The sequence below is a fragment of the Paralichthys olivaceus genome, chromosome 1, assembly GCF_024713975.1.
Source record: "Paralichthys olivaceus isolate ysfri-2021 chromosome 1, ASM2471397v2, whole genome shotgun sequence".
Classification (NCBI taxonomy): domain Eukaryota; kingdom Metazoa; phylum Chordata; class Actinopteri; order Pleuronectiformes; family Paralichthyidae; genus Paralichthys; species Paralichthys olivaceus.
In genome coordinates, this window is record NC_091093.1 from 27,407,594 (window position 1) to 27,429,861 (window position 22,268).

General features: G+C 42.4%; 1 protein-coding gene across 1 annotated transcript in view; it reads left to right on the forward strand.

The window, feature by feature from the left end:
• LOC109637289 (protein kinase C-binding protein NELL1) overlaps nt 1-22,268 on the forward strand; it is a 191,444-nt gene that overhangs the window by 10,093 nt on the left and 159,083 nt on the right. Inside the window, exon 3 of the mRNA XM_020099541.2 lies at nt 16,428-16,578. Coding sequence (XP_019955100.2) covers nt 16,428-16,578 — 151 coding nt within the window. The remainder of the gene's footprint in view (nt 1-16,427; nt 16,579-22,268) is intronic.

The following is a 22,268-nucleotide window of genomic DNA, read 5'->3' on the forward strand; positions in this document are numbered from 1 at the left end:
AGCCAGACTACATCTCTAAACTCCACGGCGCACATTCCCAGCCACTGAATCCAACGGAGGCTATCAAACCTTTCATCTTTTATGTATGAGCTTCCTGGCTGTCCTACAGCTGGAGGAGGCGAGACACTGGTCCCACCTCAAAGGAACCTCGGTGGAATTAATAGGTCTGAATTATTCATCGTACATGAGGGCGATATCTTTTAAAGGGACAGTCGTGTCTCTATTGCCCCCCTGCTGTCAAATTAAAGGCAGAGTGGAGGAACGAGGGTCGGACTCGAGTGGCTTCGGTCACATGTGGAAAACATGATCTCATCTCTTTGCACCTGAACCAGTTTGGTCTTCAGAACTCATTCCGGTTGATTTGTTTGTAGAAACATTGTACAGCACCCTCACGTCTCAAGCTGTTCTCAGACCTGCACTGTGTAGCCCGGACATTTTCGTGAAATTTTGCGTTTGAACCAGTTGCTATGGACATTTTCCTGCCAGCCCCTTAGTAACATGTGCAAAAACATTTCCATTGGGAATACAGAGGGAAAATTTCAATGTCAGGATTAACTTTAAGTGTCGATGTGCTGGAAATAAAAATGTGATTTCCACAGCAGAAGTAATTCATCCTGCCTCGTGCTGCTCTACCCAGGCTCCGCCCATCACCTGAATGTTTCCGACACTTTTCCTGCACGTTCGAATTCGTCTGATTTGGAGAAATTTCTGGACCCAATTTTTCCACACACACACCGCGGTGCTGTTTGTATTTTCTTTACCCCTGCTAAATTTCAAATGTTCAAAATTCCCATCAACACTTTCAGCCATGAATTCCTCCAATCACTGTAAAACATGGTTATGGAAAATGCAAGTCTGACTCATCCAGCTTATCCAACTGTGTTGCACACACACACACACACACACACACGCACACGGTAAATAGTTACAGCTTTAATAATTCCACCATCCCCAACAGAGCTCACAGCTCCTTCATCTATTCCCTCGACTCCAGCCAACTTTGCTGCTTTGTTTATATTTTTGCATCACCCTCAGATTTTTCTCTTATGAACAATGCAAGTTTAAAATTTACCGTCTGGAAAATTGTCGCAATGCACGGATTGCCATACGCTCAAAGCTCCCTCTAAAGGCTGCCTCATTATCACACACAGAGAAATGTCATCTACGATTCAACATGCAACATCTTTAAGTCGTCCGCTGCATGACTGGAAAGCGGCATTGTAACCTCAGCGCGGAGCAATTAAACTCTGTCTATTTAACGCCGCCTCAAACTGCTCGTGGAGAGGAGCAAGAATGAGCCTTCAGCACCTTCCTATCTCCATCAGACGCCTGATCTAATTAGCCCTGCTTTGTCCTGCCCGGAGCCATTGTCTTTGTTTTGATGGTATCCGAGTTGCGCTGTAATTGCATTTACTTTCACTCCGCTGGCTTTATAACCTGTGGTAGATTGGAATTTGTTCGGTTATGACTAATTGCAGCCAATGACATTTTGGTACCATCTGCATATGATGCAGGAGATGCATTCTGTATCAACCGCAGCCAAAACTTTATTGTCAACAAAAAGAAACGACACAGAGGGAAGGTTTCTCGTTAGCTTTTTAGCATCCAGCTAGCCATTTGGAGCTTGCACTGTTTTGTCTCGTCCCTTTACGGATGAATGGCACCTTAAAGACACATAAAGCAATGTATTGTATCACCTGACCCTAAATAAAGCAAATATTTGGTTTTAAATTTATGATTTATCAGATCATGTCTGTTCATGTTAAATAAATTACTATTACCAGATGATTTTCCTTTAATTTGTAACTCATGCAGATTATCAATTGACATTTGTATTTTTCTTACATATTGAGTAGTGAAGCATAGTTCACTGATTTTTATTATTTTATTATTTCTAATGTATATCAGCTGCCAAAGTGTTGTAGGTTTCTCTATAATTGCGTTTCTTTATAAGTTCTCTATACATTTTAAGGTGTCGATCTTAATATGTTCTGATTTTTTAACTGAATTTAAAACCTCTAGTTAATTTCATTCATTTTTTTCCCATGGATTTTGTGAAGCACTTCGATATGAATACATTTAATTATATAAAAATAACAAACTGCACCATGGCCCTCCCCTGATCCAAGTCTGTGATGGTCAAGGTAAAAGCATGTAACTCACTTCATATCGAGAGCAGGAACAATAGTGATGCTTTAGTTCAAACTTCCTTTTAGCTGATTCTGATGATGTACTTTTACATCTTATAGAAATCCTCAAGTCACATTTACGTTATTTACATGTTCATTAAATAGCCTTTATTCGAAACACTGAACACATAATCTCACAAACCTTGTTTCATGAGCTTGATCCAAAAATACTGAAGACTACGATTGAATAAAAAAACAATATGATATGAATGGAAGTTTAGTTGTGAGACAGCTCACACAGTTTCTCAAGGTCCTTGGCAGGTTGGTTGTTTAAAGCGTCTTTGTGAACCTGCCACAGTTCGTCTGTCTCAGTATCTTCTGTCTCTTCTTGTTCTGACTCAGTGATGTTCAGCCTCGTCTGCTGTTTGTTGACTCCTTCTTCTTTGTGGTGCTGGACTGTTTATATGCACATGTTGCCTCCACGAAAACACATAGATGTGCAACTGCATGAATTAATTTCATAAAATATTATATGATTTCTCCTCCACGTCGGAACAAACCAACATTTTCTGTTTTTGCTCCACAATCTCTGGCTCTGGCTCTTTTTTTCTGAAAGAATAATATCCAAGCATGAAAGTAACCAGTGTCTTTGAGATAACATCAGAGCTGCAGCCAACAAGCAGCTTCTCTGTCTGACCCATAAGATAAAATTTGGATGAGACAACAATAATTTAAGATTTTCAATCATTCATTAGTCGGACTGTTTCGGAAACAGGACAAATTAATAATTATTTTAAACTATTAAAATTTACATTATTTGATTATTATTTAAGCAGGATCTAGATGATAAAATGTGTTTACCTGTTTAAAAAGTTAAAATATTCAGAGATAAAGTATTTGGGGATTTAGCAGCACTGTGCTCATCTCCTACAATGCGGTCACGGTATTTCGTGGGATTAACTGTCAACACCCTACAAGCTGGTTACCGAGGCAACCCTGACGTTGCTGGTAATTCGCCGCACTCACCAGATGCAGCCGTGGCATCTTCAAGGCAAAACCTGTGAGTGGCGGTGTTTTTAACGTGAGCTGAAGCCTGTAACTGTGCAGCAGCAAACACAGAGCATATCGCTTGTTTACCGCGCCAACACCTTGCCAGACCCATCTGGCTGATTTTTCACGTTTAAACTGGAAACGAAACTTCACACGCCTCCAGGGGCCCGACGAGGAAGTTTCACACGTGGATCGTATGAAACCGTTTCAAACGAGTGGGAGGAGCTCGGAGCTCGCACGTCTCAAACCTTTCCGTCTGACGTTAGCTAACATTCACCTGTTGTCAGACGAGTGCAGCATATTTTATGGCACCTTAGAGCCTCAGTGTCAGTCTCGGCTTAAATGAATGTTTGTGCACATGTATGTGTTTGGTGGTGGGAAGTGATTCTTACGGTAAAGAGAAATTGCAATAAAAATCACAGTGGGCATGAATTTGATGTCATCTCTGGGGCCCATGTGTCCGACCATGAAACCCAACGCATAGTAAAATATCAAGAGTTTGAATGAGGTGCTATTGAGAAAAGGTTCAGCCTCTGGGGAGTGTGAATGTCCTTAGTTTATGACAGTATTATTTAATATATTCATTTATTTCCCCTTTATGACCTTATACATATTGATTGATGTCACGACACAAACACAGTCGCCAGAAGTCATTATAAAAGTCCCCACTGTCTCTATAAGATCTGAAACATCTTGTTCTGCTACTTTTTCAGTGTAGAAAATGTTTTGACATAATTAGATTTTAATATTTTGTGTATTTCCTCACAGAATTGACAGTTGTTGGAGATTTTTTATCGGTTTGATTTCTCCTGAAAATTAAGTAGTAGTAATGTTTTGTGCATCCAAATATAAATAATTAAGCGTATCTATATCCCAGAATGTCATCAGTGAAGGAAGATGCAAACTTAATTTCCAAGAATTAAATTATTTTTACCCTTCACCCGCTCAATTCATTAGAATGCGTTCAACACACTGTGTTTGAACTGAACTGCTGAACCCTGTTCACTTGAAAATCAACAGTTAAAACGTTGCTTTCACTCTGGAACACAGTGCATTTGAAATTATGAAAACTGAATCATCATGTTGATTTGACTTTGTCTTGTATTTGTCCTGGTATTCCAGGTTGAGAGAAAGTGAGAAGGTGTTGATGTCGGTGACTCAGAGAAGCTGAAGCAAGATTGTTGTGTCTTTAATGGAAGTGTGGTGGATGAGACCGTAAACTGTAGTGTCGTGTCACAAGTGTTGAAGTTTCAGATGAAATCTTGTGGCCTGGTGCATTTTGTTGCCGAGTTCTTTTCAGCCCGTCGGCAAGTTTGCAGATGCTGTACTGTACCTTCCACTGCGTTTAGAAGAAGGAGTAAACGCAAAGTCTCCAGTGAAGGATCAAAGAGTGGTGGATGTGAAAAATAAGAAATGTGAGCGCCGACTGCTTCACAGGACGAGCCGTCATTTTGTTTTAGTCAGGGTTAGAGGAAGAGGAGGCATCTCAAAACACAGCCCGAGATGCTGCTGCTCTCCTTGACTTGCGAGCTTTTCATGTCAGACAGTTTTGTCTCTGAGGCAAGACGGAGAGCTTAAAAGTGAGAGGGGCTTTGATGGAAACCACGGAGGCTGGTTCAGTCCTGTTTCTAAATTAATTTAGCTGCTTCTTGAGAAGCCTTCACTTCAAAAATAATGAACATGTAAGAGAGGAATAGGCTCAGCTTTTTTTTCATTTATACCTAGATCCTGACCAAAATATGGATTTTTGGGGGGAATACTCAGGGGCACTCAGTAGAGTGTTTACCTCCACCATCTTCCAACAGCTCCCCTATGAAACCACATTTAAATTCTTGAGATCCAGATATTAGACGTTCTTATAAATATCAGTCCCCTAAAGATGCCTTCTTTCATCAAGATCCGTAAATGATTCTCTGAGAAATGAACGAAACTGTTGAAAAAATGTTGAAGAACGTGGAAAACGAAAGTCCTGGATCCGCATATAGAGTTTGAATTAAGAAAATAAACGTCTCTGCATTGTTTGTTCTCTGAAATAAAGGTTGTCATTGACAGCAAACAGCCCTGAATTGGTCAGGTTCAATGTGTCTTATGAGATTTACGAGAAATGGAGTTTTCCTCCGTCGTATTCTTCGTATTCTTGGTTTCACTGAAACAAGAACAGAGAACCGAACTGTTATTTCTTTGTTAAGCATCGTCCGTTCTCTAAACAGTTTTCAAGTGTGTAACAAACGCTTCTGATCTCCATTGAGGAAAATCACACGACACGTCCCAAGTTAAGGGATCAGATTAAAAGGTGGAGGATGCTTTGACCTTGGAGACGCCTGAACCCACAAATGTATGGCCTCTTGGTTCAGTCAGTGACTTAAATGATTATGAGCTGAGCGTCATTGATTTCAGCCGATCACCTAATTGATTAAACAATTCTTTTACGACGAGAGCAGCCCAACGTTTTACAACTCTTCTCCCCCTGGAAGATTAAACCGGCCTGAATGGAGCCTATAAAGTACAGCGACATCATTTTCCCGTGAACAGGACGTACTGAAGTACCTGCCGGCCTCATACCAGCAGTTTATTAACACTAAAGCTTTAACTTTACTATGCCAAATGACTGAGGGCTGCTCGTGTATCACCGTGACAGAACCTCCAGAGAGCAGAAACTGCACCAAACACCCCCCCCCACACACACATATACACCGGTGGGAGGAAGGCCACATAGATATTTCAAGCTCATGTTAACGCTCAGCTTGCATCTCAATGCCCGAGAGAGGTAGCATTTGTCATGAGGATGCAGGGGGGGGGGGGGAACATCTGGAGTGCCATTTGTTTTAATAATTCATCGCTTCTGACTTCATAATCAACCCCGACACAGTGGAAGTCACTAAACTTGGCGGCTTCCTCCCCAAACAGAGTCCCGCGTGAATAATCTGTCGCCGACATGTGTTGAGAGCACACCCAGAGATATTGCTCTGCACGCAGCAGCTAGTTTGCATTTCCAGTCGTCGGTATTTGATGAGTTGCCTCCGTTCTGCTTCCCTTTGTGTGAATTGATGTCCCATTTGCTCCGATATGAGAGGGAGGGAGCCGTTCGTGATGTTTGTCTTGCAGAGTCTTTCTGTTTTTTATTTATTTTTATTTTTTAGAGAAATATTAGTGTGTTTGTTCACTGGGATGTTTTCAGATACTGGTGAAGCTGCACGATATGGAGAAGAGTGGATACTCTGATGGCAAAGCTTGAGCTTCGCTGTGATGAATACGTGTGAGACGAAATATCGATGCCGTATATTGTCATCCTGACTCATCACCAAATGTTAATAATTAGTAATTTAGTTTTATACATCATTCCCATGTAAAATAACCACAATCTGGCAAAAGCCCAAAATATAAACAATTTATATAAATATAGTTTATATATATATATATATATAGTCCAATTAACAGTAACTCAGCCATCATCCTTTGACCACTGAAGTAGAGTGTCTCTTTTTACTTTCTTTAAAAGAGTTCATTCTTTTTTGAGGATGAGTTTTGCAGCTTCAGTTCCCTGACAGATATAAAATGCAGGCTGAATAAGAATATATTTGTCCTATGTGGAGAAATGCACTGAACAATTTCTTATTCTGGCTTTTGTAACAAAATGTTACATAAAACATAAATTCTCTGTGTGGTCGGATTTAGAGATAATAAAACACTTTGTCGTCTCTTCACATCAATTCACTGTGAGTGAGCCGTACAGGATTAAAACAGCTGCAGAATAGTTAAAGATAATGAATCCTCTCGTCTCGCTGCCTCGATACGTATTTAACATGTGGTCAGTAACAGTTGCAGGTGTTTGCTGTGGTTCCTGCTGGACCGTGACAGAGAGATTTTCTTTTTCCAGCATGGCGCCCTTGGGTGACCTTTGGTTACATTATCTCTCCTCCCTGTATGTCCTGTCTCGATTGTATCTCCCAGCTCTGCTCTGCATGCTGCCCACGCTACACCACTTGTTTGCTCCACAGCCACACACTTCTGCCCCACCCCCCCCCACCACCACCCCTCACTTTGCTCTTTCTTTTAAAGGATGAAGAAATGCATGCAGGGGTAAACAATGCGGCTGTGGCTGTCAGCTCTGTGGCTGTGAGGCTATGATTAAGGAGACTGCCATAAGCATGACTGCGTGATGATGAGGTTATTTGCCGATTTGTTGCTTTATTCAACGTTTAACGACGTGGTGGTTCAGAGTTCTCAGGGGATGATTTATCACAAATATAAAGGGGGACAGCACAGAACTAAGGGATGCTGTTATCCCAGCCTTATCCTGACATCTGATTTTTCAAGCATGCAGAGCTTGGCTAATTGAGATAAATAGCCGCGTAAGCAGTGCTGATGACAGTGAGGAGGAAGTCTGGCAAGCCTGCTGGCTGGTGCTGTCCCACTGTCGGATCCAGTGATCGGCTGTTTGTCAGGCGGAGCGATGCGAGGAGAGAGAGGTAATTAAGCTTGGCTGAGTTGCGCAGGGGTGGGGGGTGATTTCTGTTCGAGCTCCCCTGGATCTCTACAGGGGCCCGGGCTCTTCATCTGCATGGCCCCTCAGAGTGAGCCAGGCTCCCAGCAGTGGGGCTACCGGAGGCCTGACAGTTACTGATACAGCACCTCAAAGCACTCGGCATTCTACTAAATTAGCTCACATCTCAATCCCACGTATTTCCCCGGTGTGACTCTGCATTCTATATATATATATATATATATATTTATTTCTATGGATCTTGAAGCATAGGACCAGCTGTGGTGTTAAAACCTGCCCACAGCTAAGGAGGATCATGTCGAGCTGCAGGGGGCGGAGCAGATCATGGATACAATCTCAGCCGAGAAAGTTGTTAACAAAATACATGCACCACACAAACACACACATATGCACACACACACAATATGCAAAGAGATTAGTGTCCACTGGGACTGGAGTTGAGCAGCATAAATTCACAATTTACATTTCTGCAAACAGAAGCAAAAGTATTTAATTGCTCAATAGGTTTTACTTTTGATAATGACAGTTTGAAGTTATAGGATTAAATTGGTTATTGGTCTTGATATAGCAGTAATCCTAAACTGCTTTTACCTGACACTTAACTATGACGTATTAACATCTGTTCTACAGAGAACACTGTGTTTTGCAGCCTTGTCTTTATCTGAAGTTCAGTTTCATTGTGTTTTTGGGAGAATATTAACTCAGCACCCCTCAGCAGTGAGGTGGAGCGGCCTGTATGCAGCCCGAGAGGAGGAGAGTCTGGGCAGGAAACGTCTGCCGATCACCCACCGCTCCTTGTTAAGCTTGTTGCTTTGAGCTCACAATAGTTCATCTTCGGATGCGGCTCAGATACAGACTCAGAGTGCATGAAAGTCTTTTTTAACTTCTCTTATCTGAACTGTGGAGGCAGGAGAGTAAGAGAGTTGTTGGTGAAGAAAACCAACCTGAGACAATGAAAGTGAGAGGGGGAGAGGATTTTCAAAACTCAGGGGGACCATAAATTTTATATTTGGACTCAGTCTCACTGACCCTGTCATACAGAACCATGAAAAACATTTCTGGTAAACAAGTAGAGTGTGAAAAGCAAACAGGCAAAGTGACTCGTTGGTAAAGTCGGTTCAACTTTTACAGCCAAAGATCCAGATTCAAAGTTGGTGGAAACCAAATCTTAAGTAGTAAAGTGAACATTGCACTTTTAAACATCAGGTGGACAAAAATATCTCTTAAGTTTGTTTTTATAGTCAGTCGAATAAATGTACTTTTCACTTTTCCCTTGTAATTCAGATTCTTTTTCCAAAAATCAAGTTGGACTTAATTGTATGTGACGTACAGTTTGTTCAAACATCAAAATATCTTCCTGGATCACGATGGAAACTTCATCAGATGGTTTGATGCACTTCTGGACTTCATATGTTGAATTTGAACCGCTGCCTGTTATTTACTTTTTAAATGTAGTTTCTACTTAACAAACAGCAATTTATACAATATGATTTGTCAGATACATTCATGGCAGAGGCTTCAATACCTGTACAGAACCACATCTGGCAACATCTGTGACGCCACTAAAATTGAACCCAGCATGTAATTCTCTGTAGTACCACAAATATGCAATTTTCACTTTTTCTGTTCATGCATGTTTAAATAACAACACACATTCCTCCACCGAGGTCCAACAGTCTCCTAAAATTCGATCAAGCTGCACCAAATTGCTCTCGCTCAAAGATATCAGTCCCCCAAACGTGCTTTTCATCAAGCTCCATGAATTATTATCTGAGAAAAAAACACCCTGTGAAAGGAAGCGATGCCTGGACCTGCCCCCTGATCCGGATCTGTGCCAAAATTTCAAGAAAGCTTCCTTTACCCACGTCCTTCCACCGATGATGGTCAATAAAGCTGCCGCTTGTTTATGTGCAATTATTCTGACAAACAAGTGTAGATGAAAACATAACCCAGGGAGCAGCATAAGGATCTCGATATATTCTTTCACTTCCTGTCTTAATCTTCTCATGTCATGAATGAAAACCGTGAGGAGATCTACTCCCTTTAAATTCAATAACCATTTTTAATTGAAAGAAAACTTGTTTTTCTCTTGTTTACTTTAGTTGACGTTAGTTTCATTTAATTCAGCAGCTCAGTATAAGCATGAGAAATTCAAATCCATTCAATTCAAGTGTCGTCTTCTATTGCGCTAATCTCATTTCATACCACATGTGCAGACGCACGTACGCTACAGCTCAGCATCGGGATCAGATTCTTACCGAGCATGTGTTTTAATGTGTGCAAAAGATGCAACATGCTAAAGATTGCGCCCCCTGGAGGCAAACCCAACCTGTATCTGACATTCCTCTGGCTGGATTTCACATCGGGGCTCTGCATCGTTGTTCTTCACCTTTATTCCTCAGATTTCCATCCTTATTTCCTGCGATCAACGCTGTCTGATAGCTCGTGGTTTTCATGTGACCTCGCTGCTTGTTTTCTGTGGACTCATTAGATACATGACACATCACATTTTTAAACCACCGGGTGGGTTCTAATGTTTACAGTGGGTCGGGTCATCTACTTGCGAGGGGGAGGGAAACTTTAACCGAATCATCAATGTTTTATCATTTCACGGTTATGAATCTTTCAGCAGCCGAGGAGTTCTTCAAATGCGAGCCAAGTCAGCTCGAGAGAGGCCTGCTGAGAGCCGGGCTGTGTTTGTAGCTGCTTGACATGCACCCGCTCTCTCCTTCACGTGCATCAAACTCGCTTTCTGCTTTGTTTTTCTGCACCAACTCTTTCTTGCCAGTTTCCAAAGCGTATTCGACATTCCTTTGCTGTCTCGTTTTAACCGAAACGCTTTTCCACACAAACTACCTGGTTCAGTTCTTTCTCTCTGTGACTTCTGCGAACGTCTCCTCTCCTGCTTTTCTCAGTTCTGCATTTTTGCTTGTGATGGAGAAAAAGTAAACTGCATTAAGCAACATCTCCTCTGCAAGCTGTAGTCAAGGTGGAGGCGCCGTCAGTGGTGGCTGCTGACGAATCTATTTACTTTTAAACATTTCGTCGAAGCCTTGAGAGTCTGCGTGTTTGTTTGAGTTCCATTTCCTCTCATGCCTCAGTCCTTTATCTCCGGTTCCAGCCCAGCCCCTGGTCTGCAGTCCAGTCTCTCTTTTGCTTTTTCTTCTCCACTGCAGACCCGCCTTGAGCAGCAGAAAGCAGGCTAGCTCCTCGGGGACAGTCTGCTGTGTGCTGGATGGATGACTGGCTGGCTGACTTTATGTGGGGATGTACAGATGACTGGGGGGGCTGGAAGTGTGAAATAAAGACAACTGGCCTCTCCCAGGATCACAGAGAAAGACAGAAATAAAAAAAAACGACCATGAAAGGTTGGAACATGCTCCGGATATTAAGAAGCAATAACATATTTTCTTATTGATATCCTGAATGGATTTGGCAGCAGATTTAAGAGACTGTCGAGGCTCGGTGGAATCAGAAAAGAAAAGACCCCTGCTGGGTAGATGGGGGGTTTTATGGATAGAGGATGGAAAAGTCTGGCTTCTGTCAGCTGCATCTTCCTCGAGGAGAGAATTGTTGATGGTCAGTTAAAAGCAGCTTTTATCTCTGGTGTCACCTGCCAACCTGTAATCTCTCCCGTCTCTGTGCGTTTAGTTAATTGGCAGGAGACGTTAGTGTCACTCTTCTGTTCTCTTAACTTCTCATGTCGTTCTTCACCACAGCCACAGTCTCCAAGCAGCTGCCAGTGATGGTGGGACTCTGAACATGAACCACCCGAGACAGACAGAGAGACGCTCTTTGATTTGAGTTTGTCCCATTTCCTTTGTCATGAGTTCTAGGCCTTCAAACAAAAAAAATGAGCATTATACTTTTCTGCTTTTCTTTGTTTTGTATTATTGTAAATTAATTAATTTAAAATCCCTGCATCCACAAAAAGGAAATGTTTCAAGTTCAGTATTATACAAAAAACACTGAATCTACTTTATCTTTTTGAAAGCTGGTGGAAGAACTCATTAACAAATGGCGAGGATTCCATATTTTTTCGGGGGGGACAGATTTTCCTCCCGTACCGGTACGATTTGAGAGCTTAATTGTTGTATAGTTCAAAAAAGATCCCTCCTGGTCTGAACACTGTCCATAATTTGGGATTCAGTAGCTGAGATATGTCGATCCAGATGAAAGTGTGATAGCTCTGCTCCTTTCTGGGGATTGAACTTGATTTAAGAAAACAATAGACGTGTTTGTTTGTTGGCTACAAACCCTTGAGGAGTAAACAGTGTGCACCTCACAGACACTGGTGCTTCCCACTACTTTCACCGCTGAAGTTGTCTCTCTTTGAACGAGCTAATTACAGAGCCCTCAGTTGAAAGGCAACATTTACTTCAACTGAAAACAAAGGATCTCACAAACATGTAATCTAACGTGAAGGATCAAGTGCAGGTTCATACGTGTTTATCTACACGCATCAAAATCATTATTTTTTATCAGAAACTGTGTTAATTCTCTGTCTATATATCAGAAACATGACGTCTACAAACAGGATGCACGTGTCTTATCCAACATTCTTTGTAGTTTTAGATTATTAAGGGTTCATTTTAATTTCATCTCTTTTTTGAAACAGAATGAATCACACAACACTGCAATGTCAGGTTGTTGTTTTGTTGGAATATATAGCTCTTAATATAAATGTATCACTGCACACATGTAGAAACCTGCAGGAGGCGCTGCACAGTAGTATTCCCCCTCGGCCTGCCGGACACTGGCCTCCTTAAAAACTCTGCCTCACTTTGTGCCCTTGGCGAAAACTTGAGTGAGACACAGTAATGTGCTTATCTGGCTGTGACACTGTGACACTGCTTTCTCATATCAGGTCAGACAGAAGTCGGCACAGACTCGACCGGCCGTGCCTTTGGTGAGTGAAGTCTCTCCGGACGGAGGCTGAGCTCCTCTTCCTCAGTTAAAGAAGCCATCTGAGCTGGGGGAGGACCCTCCAGGCTCCTGATTAAAGTGATGAGCTGTAAGATGGGAGGGGAGGGGGCCGACAGACGGCGGCTGCCTGCTACACTGAGCTCGTCTGCCGGGAGACGAACCTTCCCGCTCTACCTGGCTCCTCCTGTCACTGTAAATGAGTTTGTTTATGTCTACAAGCATGAGCCTGTTCGGCTGCACTGCTTTAGCTCTGCTCGCATCATATTTTCAATCCATCATTGTTAGCGGACCGTCGGACCGAGATCACTCTCACTTTGTTTTGTTTTGGGTTTAAGCAACTTTTGTAAATGCGGTTTTAATTTGCCAGATTATGTTTTAAATACAGTTTAAAGCAATCAGGCACTTTTGATAGATTTTCTCGTTATGGAAAACGTAACAGTTACTTTACACACAAAACTTTTAGTTGCAGGTTTGAAGATCAGACAAATCCTCAGGTACAAACTGTGCAAGAACAGTTTGCATCTACTCAACATGGAGAATCTATTTCCCTTTACAGTTTTATATCTACAGCAGGAGAAATACTTTAATGTACCAGTAACAAATACAGGACTTGCTGCTGAGATTAAAGCGCAGTCAGTAACTTTTACTCACTAAACATCCCTTTGAAATACATCAACATCAAAGCAGCCTTGATCTACTTCTTGTTAATGTTCATTGAAATTCACACATTTTCTTTTCCAGGTGTTTTTGGGATTACGTTTTTATTTTTAAAAATAAATAAATTCAATGAAACTGTCGTGAAAATAAAAAAAACCACAGCGTCATTTCTTTTCCTGAGAAGTGACATCTCTCGTCGTCATGTGCACTATGACTTTTCTCTCCCAGAGGCAAAGCTGGGAGTCGTGTGATGTATCATAACGCCACCAAACTTTTCAGGAGGAGGAGGAGGAGGAGGAGGTCACAATGGATGACTGGGTTTATAAAGCTTTGGCATTAGAGACTGATGTCTCCCACCTACATCACTTTTGTGTTTTTTTTCTGTGTAAACTTTCACCAAGTTGTTTCACCTCCCTGAAGATGGAAAACAACCTTTTCAGTAAAAGAACTTTGTACATTTTAATTGTTTTGGCACAAGAACCTGAAAGAAACTTAGCTTCAGCTTCTTATCCAGTCTGATCATGGATCTTCCAGCCTGGGCGCCTCTGTGTGTGAGGCAGAGATGTGCCGTTAATCACTGCAGATAAAATGCATTTCAACAGCCCTTTCTCATTTGCAGTCGAGCTCATATGCACAGGGATGAGAGTCTGCGCTTTGTTTTGCTGCCTGTTTTGAGTGGAGATCATCAGCTGTGGAGAGTGAACTCGACCGTATTAAGCACTTACATGAGGGCGTCAGCTGCTGTGTAAGTGGGGTTGAATGAATGTGGAAACTCTTGTTGACCTTGAGGCAGAATGTAGTTTCTTTTTGTCGGTCAGGTGAAATTTGTCAGTATCTTTACATCATGAAAACCGGGGGCAGTGTCCCTGCAGATTTGAAGCAGTGATCTAATGACAGAGCGGTCAGGGAGCCGGCGTGCTGGAGAACCGGGGGAAGCTGGCACTTCATTGATGGAGCTTTGACAGCGGGGGAAGGCTGAGTTCGAGGGCAGGCAGGTCGCTGTCACCCCGGGGAGATTTAAAAGCCCTGAGCTGAGACAGCCACAGGCTCCTCTCCGCTGGACGCTCTGTCATGTGCATCTGTGAGTGTGGAACCGCAGAAGCCTGTTGTTCAGATCATGGCTCAGTTCCGGAGGCTCAGACACATGTTTGCTGTTTCTACCAGTTCCTCAGGTTTCCTCTTCTACACGCGTGTTGACTCTAGAGCCCAACCTATACTCGATAACGAGGAAAAAAATGTTTGATATCGATTTACCAGCAGATATATATCTTAAAAACTGACACGTACATGTAATTGAGGTTTGATATTTTACAGCTTAACTGTAAACTTTGTTATAACTCGATATAAAACAAAAGTACAACCAAATATATTGAACACTAAACGTAAACATAAATCCAAATCTTTTTCTGCTTTGTATATTCTGTAAAATAAAGATTTTGATGAGGCTCTAAAAAAGACACGAGCGACTAAATATGGTGCACAATGTGAATTAATGTTATTCTTTTGAGATTCAGAAGAAATTCTTTGTTGGCACTGCAAACATCTCGAGGGTTGTTTCTGTCTGAGTGTATGACCACGTTCACGGCAACTCGTCCAATAATCCACAAGATATCGAGACATTTCAGTCACAAATGTCAGACTCAGACTGGGCCCGGAAGAAAAGTCAGAGATCGCTAAAGGTCAATTAAAACCACCAGCGTCAGGTTTCATAGTGATTTATCCAGTAGCTTAAGGATTTCAGTCTGGATCAGAGTGATGAAGCCACAGAGCCATCATTGTGCCACGAGTGTCGCTTATATTTAAAAACAGCAGAGTGCGCTTAATTGCTGCAGACAACTATAGACCCACATGTATTTCCCCTCCAGGCAGCTTCTGGTGATTTGTGACATGCAGAAGATACACAAACATCTACTCCCAGTATGTTTCATTCATTCTTTATAAAAACTGATGCTGTCGTACAAAGACTGAACTGAATTAAACATATTTTTTCCGTCACCACTGGACAACACCTGTGTTTAAAGCCTGTAAATTAATTTTCTCTGCACGTTGACTTTGGGAAACACTGTCTCTCAATATAAAACATTTTCTGGCTGTGACAGAAAATTGGATATTTGCAGAAGTAAAACAAACTAAACCACCTGTTTGAGTTATTCGCTGCATATTGTGGTATTTAATCAAAGCTCCAAAGGAAAATCTCCAGTATGTGTTTTTGTTGGCGCTGGTTAAACTGACAGAAGTGTAATTGTTTTAGTTTTTTTTTTTTTGTCCCATCTGACCTGTTTTGGCAATGAATAGTGAGCACAAAGTTGTAATAACTGCTGAGAGCTTCAGTCGGATTCATCAGTGAGGGTGAAATATGTCACGGTTTTTCATTTTGTTTCCTTTAATTCTCTCCTCAAGGACATAAAGTTCTCTCAGGTGGACAAAAAAAAACCCAACTTGGTTAATGAAGAAATGATGAAATTCTCCTTGCCCTGTATGTAAATCAGCAACATGCTCTGAAAACACGGGAAATTCTCAATATTTCATCATCAAGGTCTGAAGAGTTACTTGACAAAGTTGTTGAGGAAAGTGAAGAAAAAATATTCTGATAACTGTTGAAGAAAAATTCACTGTTTGCATTCTTTAAATTGAGGCTTTGCAGCTTTTCTTGTTAATATCCTCTCTCATAATTCCAGTAATCTCTTTCCGACACACACACACACACACACACACACAGTTGAACTGCTCATTTGAATATACTGACGTTTTGTAATGTCCCTGCAATAAAGACAATAGTCACTTTTACATTTATTGTAAAAGTTTGGTTTATTTGGACCTTGAGTGCAGCAAGTCATTAGGTTGTCACGTACCTGTTTTAAGTGAACTATACCCGAGGTTGTTGTCCGAGATGGTTGCAGATGTTAACTCATGCTACAACCTCATGGCCTGTGTGACAAAACATCTGCAGCACCACTGCAAGAGAGTCTAAACATCAATTTACAAACTGAAATTTGGTTTTTGAACAGACAGAACAGTTGGAAGAATCATTTTTAAAGGTATGACTCTTGTGTTCCACCATGTGTGACTAACTAACTTGACATGTTGCTCGACAGCGCGTCGCCCGTGTGAGGAGTTTACACAAGCTCATGATTTCTTCTCCTTCCACTTTACTCCCTCAGATGTTGGGAGAGCGGTTCACGCCCCGGCGCACATCACAGAGAAAGTGGTGCAGCTGTTCAGGAGTAAAAGTGAGTTTACCTTCCTGGCCTCCATCCAGCAGAAGTCCTCCACGTCAGGAGTCATATTCTCCATCCACGAGTCAGAACACAGGTAATCCATCTCTAATCCTCTTCATTTTGGCCCGCAGCTCATTCTCAGAACAACTTTACTTCTAGGGATTACCGAGTGCTCTCCCTTTTTTTAAATTAAAGCCCGATATGAATTGCCGTCTTACTCGCAGCTGTTTGCAGATGGTCGTTGATGAGGTGCAGTAAAGTGAAGATCAGTGTGAGATTACCACGCTGCCGACAGGTGACGGCACGGCGAGCTGAAGGGTGGAATAATGCAGAGTTTCCTCCTGTACGCTCGCGGCAGGGAGATAATTTTACACGTATTGTGTCTGCGAGATGAGGGTGAAGCACTGAGCGATCACGATAATGCCCATAATGCTCTGATGTGGAATTCTGCATAAATAGACACCAGCATCTCTGGCTGTGGCTCGACTGGAACATATGGCCTCGACTGAGCTATAACAATTACAGGTAAACATCTTATTTCTGTTGAGTAATTATCCAAACATGGGTAATCTCATCTGGGCTGTTTCATGGAGTCATATTGAATTTGTTGCAATGGACTGAATGTCTCTGCAAAGTGCGATGGCCGCAGGGCGTCGTCGAGTGGCAGCGGAGGACTCGCCCTCCCCGCCAACCCCCTGAGAGACTGTACAGCTGTGGATTGTTTTTAAAGGGCAGGCAACATTGATTTATTTTCCCCTCTGAAAGTAAAAGCTTTCAGTTGTGTCTAACGTGCAGTAAGTGAGCATGCATGGGTGTGTGTGTGTGTGTGTGTGTTTGTTTGTTTGTCCAGACAACAACAGAATTGTACTGTAGTAAAAAAAAGCAACCAGATACTCTGCTCTGAAAACAGCTGCAGGTTTGACAAAGCAACTCGTCTGTCCATTTGTCCATCCGTCTATAGATGCGTCCATCTATCCATCCATTCGTCTGTCCATCCATCACTTTCATCACTGACAGAAAGGCACAGTCAAAAATATAATTTTTCTACATTGTAAATATTATAAACAGGTTTTCTGTTTGTAAACCTAATTCAGTTGCATTAAATCACATAAAAGTAGAGAAGCTACAACAACATTTCTAGCTACAACATCACAATTCTGCGATAATAAGCTCGTATTGTGATGTTGAAGTACAACGTAATAGAATGACCTGGACTGTTCTGCATCATTTAGATGATTTTGTTTTATAACGTATATTTCTAATACTTGTACACACCGAATCTAATACTTATTTCCTCACTGGTGTGTATGTTAGTGCCTGTGCACTGATTTTTCTTTTTATTCCATGCACCTAATGTACGTCTGCTCCTGAAGAGAAGTGTCTCGGCTCCAGCTGTGCTTTTAAAGGTGACCTTGAGAGCCGCCTTTCGGTTCCCGCTCCCTCTGTCAGTCTCTCTCTTCCTCTCACACATTACCTGCGGGCATAATTGTCGCGCAGCGGCCAGGCCGACCAGCAGCGAGGCTAAGTGGAGCTAGCTGATGGTACTGTCCTCCTCCTTCAGGCACAATGACATGCACCATGCAGCAAATGTCGCTCGGAGGAGTGCTCCGACTAAGCAAACTTTGCATTAAGAGCACTCAGCCACGCTCAAACACACCCAGCAGTCAGAAGTACAGATTCTATTACATTGGTATTGTTCAGATATAAGTGGATGGAGTAGCTGTTGTAGACTTTCTTTGGGTTTTTGACTTGAAGAGTTGTTTAGTCAGAAAGACGCTGGTTTTAATTTGCCTGCGTTTGTCGACAGCTTCAAATATATCAGTCCCTTAATTATGTCTGATGTTTTTATTTACATCCTTGGATTATTTCCTGGGAAATTGGGGGGGAAAAAATAAATAAACAACCTTTGTGTAATATTAAAGAATCTAAAAAACCTCGGCTCGCAAAACTTAAACCGTCTGAATTTTCCAAACCCCTGTGGTAAAAATAAAAAATAAGCGATCTGTCTTGTAATTGCTTTGAGCTGTGGTAATATTAGCGCTGAAATACTGACAGAATGTTTTGACACGTCTCTCTTGAGCACAACATGATAAAACCTCCAGTCACCTATTTTATTTTCAGGACCTTTCATTTTCCTCCTAATATTGTGTATTATTAAGAATCACAAAGGAGATATTCAGATGCAAATCTTGCTCGGCCGAGTCGCAGCGGGCTGAAGTTATTTTGCGGCGAGGTGTTGTGTGAGTCACACTGCGAGTGTGATTAAATTGGGCGAGATGGACAGAGTCTTGACCGGGTCAGTGAAGACCTGTGCTCCATTGTGACTGAGGATTTGCTCTGAACCTCTGAATCCTCTCTGAAGGCCCTATTAGAGCCCTCAGCCGATGCCCATTCTTTCCCATTATAGCACAGACCTCCCATTCAGCCAGCTAACGGACAACTAGCTGTGCCACTCGGCCAAATCCAATCACACATTCCCACCCGCTCCCTTCTTTACTTCTCCATTTTTTTCCCATCAGCACAATCGAAGCATCCTCTCCTCCCTCCCACATCCTCTGCCAGCTCCACTTTCCCAGTATGATAATATCCTCCTCTCCTCCACGCTCTCATCCTTCGCCCTCCTCATCCTCAAAGTGAAAACGTCTTTTCAGTGCAGGCATTTCTCAGTACCCGCTGAAAAAGCGGAAGATTTTTTCTTTTTCTTCTTGTGCCCGGCTCTGGGGAATGGGAGGGAAGCTTTATTGCTGCTCCACTAGGCTGAATAGAACAAAAGGAGCCTATTTTATCCTCGCCAGCAGTTTTCTGGGTCCCACTAACACTCTCGTTGTCAGCAAGTGGCAAAAGCTCTGTGATGAACTAACTCAGAGCCCCGTCTCTCCCTGCTCTTCCCACCTGAGCTCTCAAACACCAAAGATGCTCAACCAGCTCCTCCAGCTGCCGAGTTCGTCTGCCTGGCCTTTGTCACTCTGCAGATCTGTGTCTCCCTCAGAGCCTCGGTTCAGACGCACTTACAGCTTCTCCTCTTTTAAGAAAACACACAGAGCCAAAGGTGATGTGTGGCAGGAGTTGAAAATACAGTGATGGAGGAGAGGATCTTGTCAAACTCGACTTTGTGGTGTAAGTTCAGGCAGGTTGGTGAGTTGGATGAAGTCAATATTTACCTCAATATAAGGATAGTTTTAGACAAACACGTTTTTCAAATTTAATTTAACCTATGCCAATATGTCTCTGGCAGCTAAGTACACACACTGTCAGCTAGAGTAACAACCATCCTCTTGTGGATTTATTCTTATGTAAACTCTGCATTTGGTATATTAAAAAAAAAAACGAAAGAAGAGGAAACATCTCTTTCTGGAGTCAGTTTTGTAGATTTAGTTCTATTTATTCAATGTTTTTCTGTTTGTTTATTTTTGACTTTGCCCTCTGATGGAATGTGTGTGTGTGTGTGTGTGTGTGTGTGTGTGTGTGTAAGCCCCCCCATGGAGTACAGGGGGTGAGAGGTTGGCCAGGACTTAGAAACCACTTTCCACACTGTGGATTATTCCTCTGCAGTATTTTCTCTGTGAAAAAAGGAAGCGATGCAGAACAAATGCTGCTTAAGGATGATTAGCACTTCTTCTCATTCTTCTGAGTTCCTGTGAACAAACAGAGGCAAAGTGCAGAAATGTGAACTTCAGTTCTTACCCAGAATTACAGCTTTTATATGTTGTCATTTTCCCACAGTTCTTTTTGCTGGTGTGGGAAAACCAGTTTGGCAAAGGTGGATCTTACTGCATGATACTAAAAGAATGTGGCCAACCCACAGCCTGACATACTGTGATCTCAAAAACATTATAGCTTAGTGGTTTTTTGGCATTGTGCCTTTAATTGACCTGGAAAGGAGAATGACAGGTCTGATGAGCGTTGTGGAAATTGCCCAGGCAGACATTCAGATGAATATCTCATTTTCAGTCTCCCTTTTAGCTCTGATTTGTTTTCAGGAGAGAAATGATCTGATGTTCCAGATATTCCTGTTTCATTTGCTCGTCTCCATCGACCGCGAGCCGGGTTTGGAAAACAAAGCACGTCACTGGGCAGTGCCGCTCTACATCTGCTGGAGAGGCCAGCAGGGAAGGAACCCTGAAGAACACCAAGCCCACAGGAAAGAGAAAATTAGTCTGCCCGCTCCCTAGCAACAAAAAGACAGTCTCACCCTGGCACACACTCACACGTTCTCTGCTGTGTTTGTTGTTAGTTTGAATGACAGGATCCCCCCCGACACTCCAGACACAGCCAGAGCTCCTCCACCTGTCCACCTGTCTTCAGACCCCAGAGACCTACACCAGCCTCTCAGCTGCCCTTCTCCTCCTCGCGAAGGGAAAAGCACAAAACTGTTTTTGGCAGAAAACACAGAAAACCCTCCAAAATGTCCTTTAACATCTGGACGGCTTGTGCCACTGGCTCTCCTTCACTTTGATGCTGTAATGGCACGATTGTCCAGATGTTTAAACCGACCTTTTCAAGTTATTTCTTTCACATTATCACAATTGGATAAATAAAAAACTCAACAATAAAAATGAATCATGAGTCTCTGTGGAAGACCGTCCTGAGAGAAGTGATCCTAACAGCTCACCATGATCAAATCTCACTTCCCCACTAAACATGATAATAAACATGCGTCATATTGATTTCCGACAGACAAAATGATGTTGTTTTTATCCACTCTGAGTTTACAAATGTGTCGTGTGTTGTTTGTGTGTGTCGAGAGAAAGAGCAGCAACAGGAGAGGCTGAGTCAATCAATCAATTTACTGTGGAGAAGCCTTTTACCCATCAGTGCCCACATGGTCGCACAAAATGACTATAATTTTTTTTTCCCCCTATCCCAGATCTAATAGTGTGAAGAAAGTGTGAACAACACAAATCACATGGAATCTGATCTTTTTGGCCACTTTCATATGTGGCTCTAAATCAGTCTGAGCAGCCAAGCGACCCATAATTCAATGCAACCTTTACGTCACTCTAGATAAACATCTTTTTAGAAGACAGCTGCGACGGAGGTAGTCATCGAGGGACAGTGAGGTTTTAGACCTCATGAGAACTTGGGGTCACACGTCTGTACAAAGCAGAACCTCTTCTTGTTTACTTCTGTACTAAGCGTGCTGCACGTGACGCCTTGTTGTTCTCCCACGCCTGTTGGTCACATCAGGGTCATGACCAGTTCACATTGGAGTCTGATCCTGGCCACATTTTAAAAAAAAAGATAATGTGAACAGCTATGTTAAAAAATCTGATCGAGAAAAGATTCTGGATTGAGGACATGTTGGTGCGTTCACACCTGAACTATCAGTGAAGCCTGAACAGGACCCACTAGTTTGTCGGCTTACTGCCCTGACTCATGTCCTGGATATTATGTAGAGACACTCGAGTGGATTTGCTTTATTTCCTCCTCAGCACCCTGTAAACCAATGATTCCACATTCCCATGCCTGTGCATCATGCTTGTTTAAGCTTGAGGGCATCACGCTCATCCCTGACGGACCTCATCACTAAGAACCTGAGGTGGTTTGCCTCACACCTTGCCTGGCTGCTAATAATATCACACTGAAGACACTCCAGACTGTGAAGATGAGAATGGATTTCCTTCTGCTCACCACATCTTTTTGATCCACACACCTGAGGCCAGGTTCAGCCGTGACAGTTACAACTATCTGCCATCGCCAGGCGTGAGGAGAACATCTGCTAACTCCCATCGAGGATATAGTCTTCCAGTGACTATACTGAAGCACAATGCCTTTCAATCAATC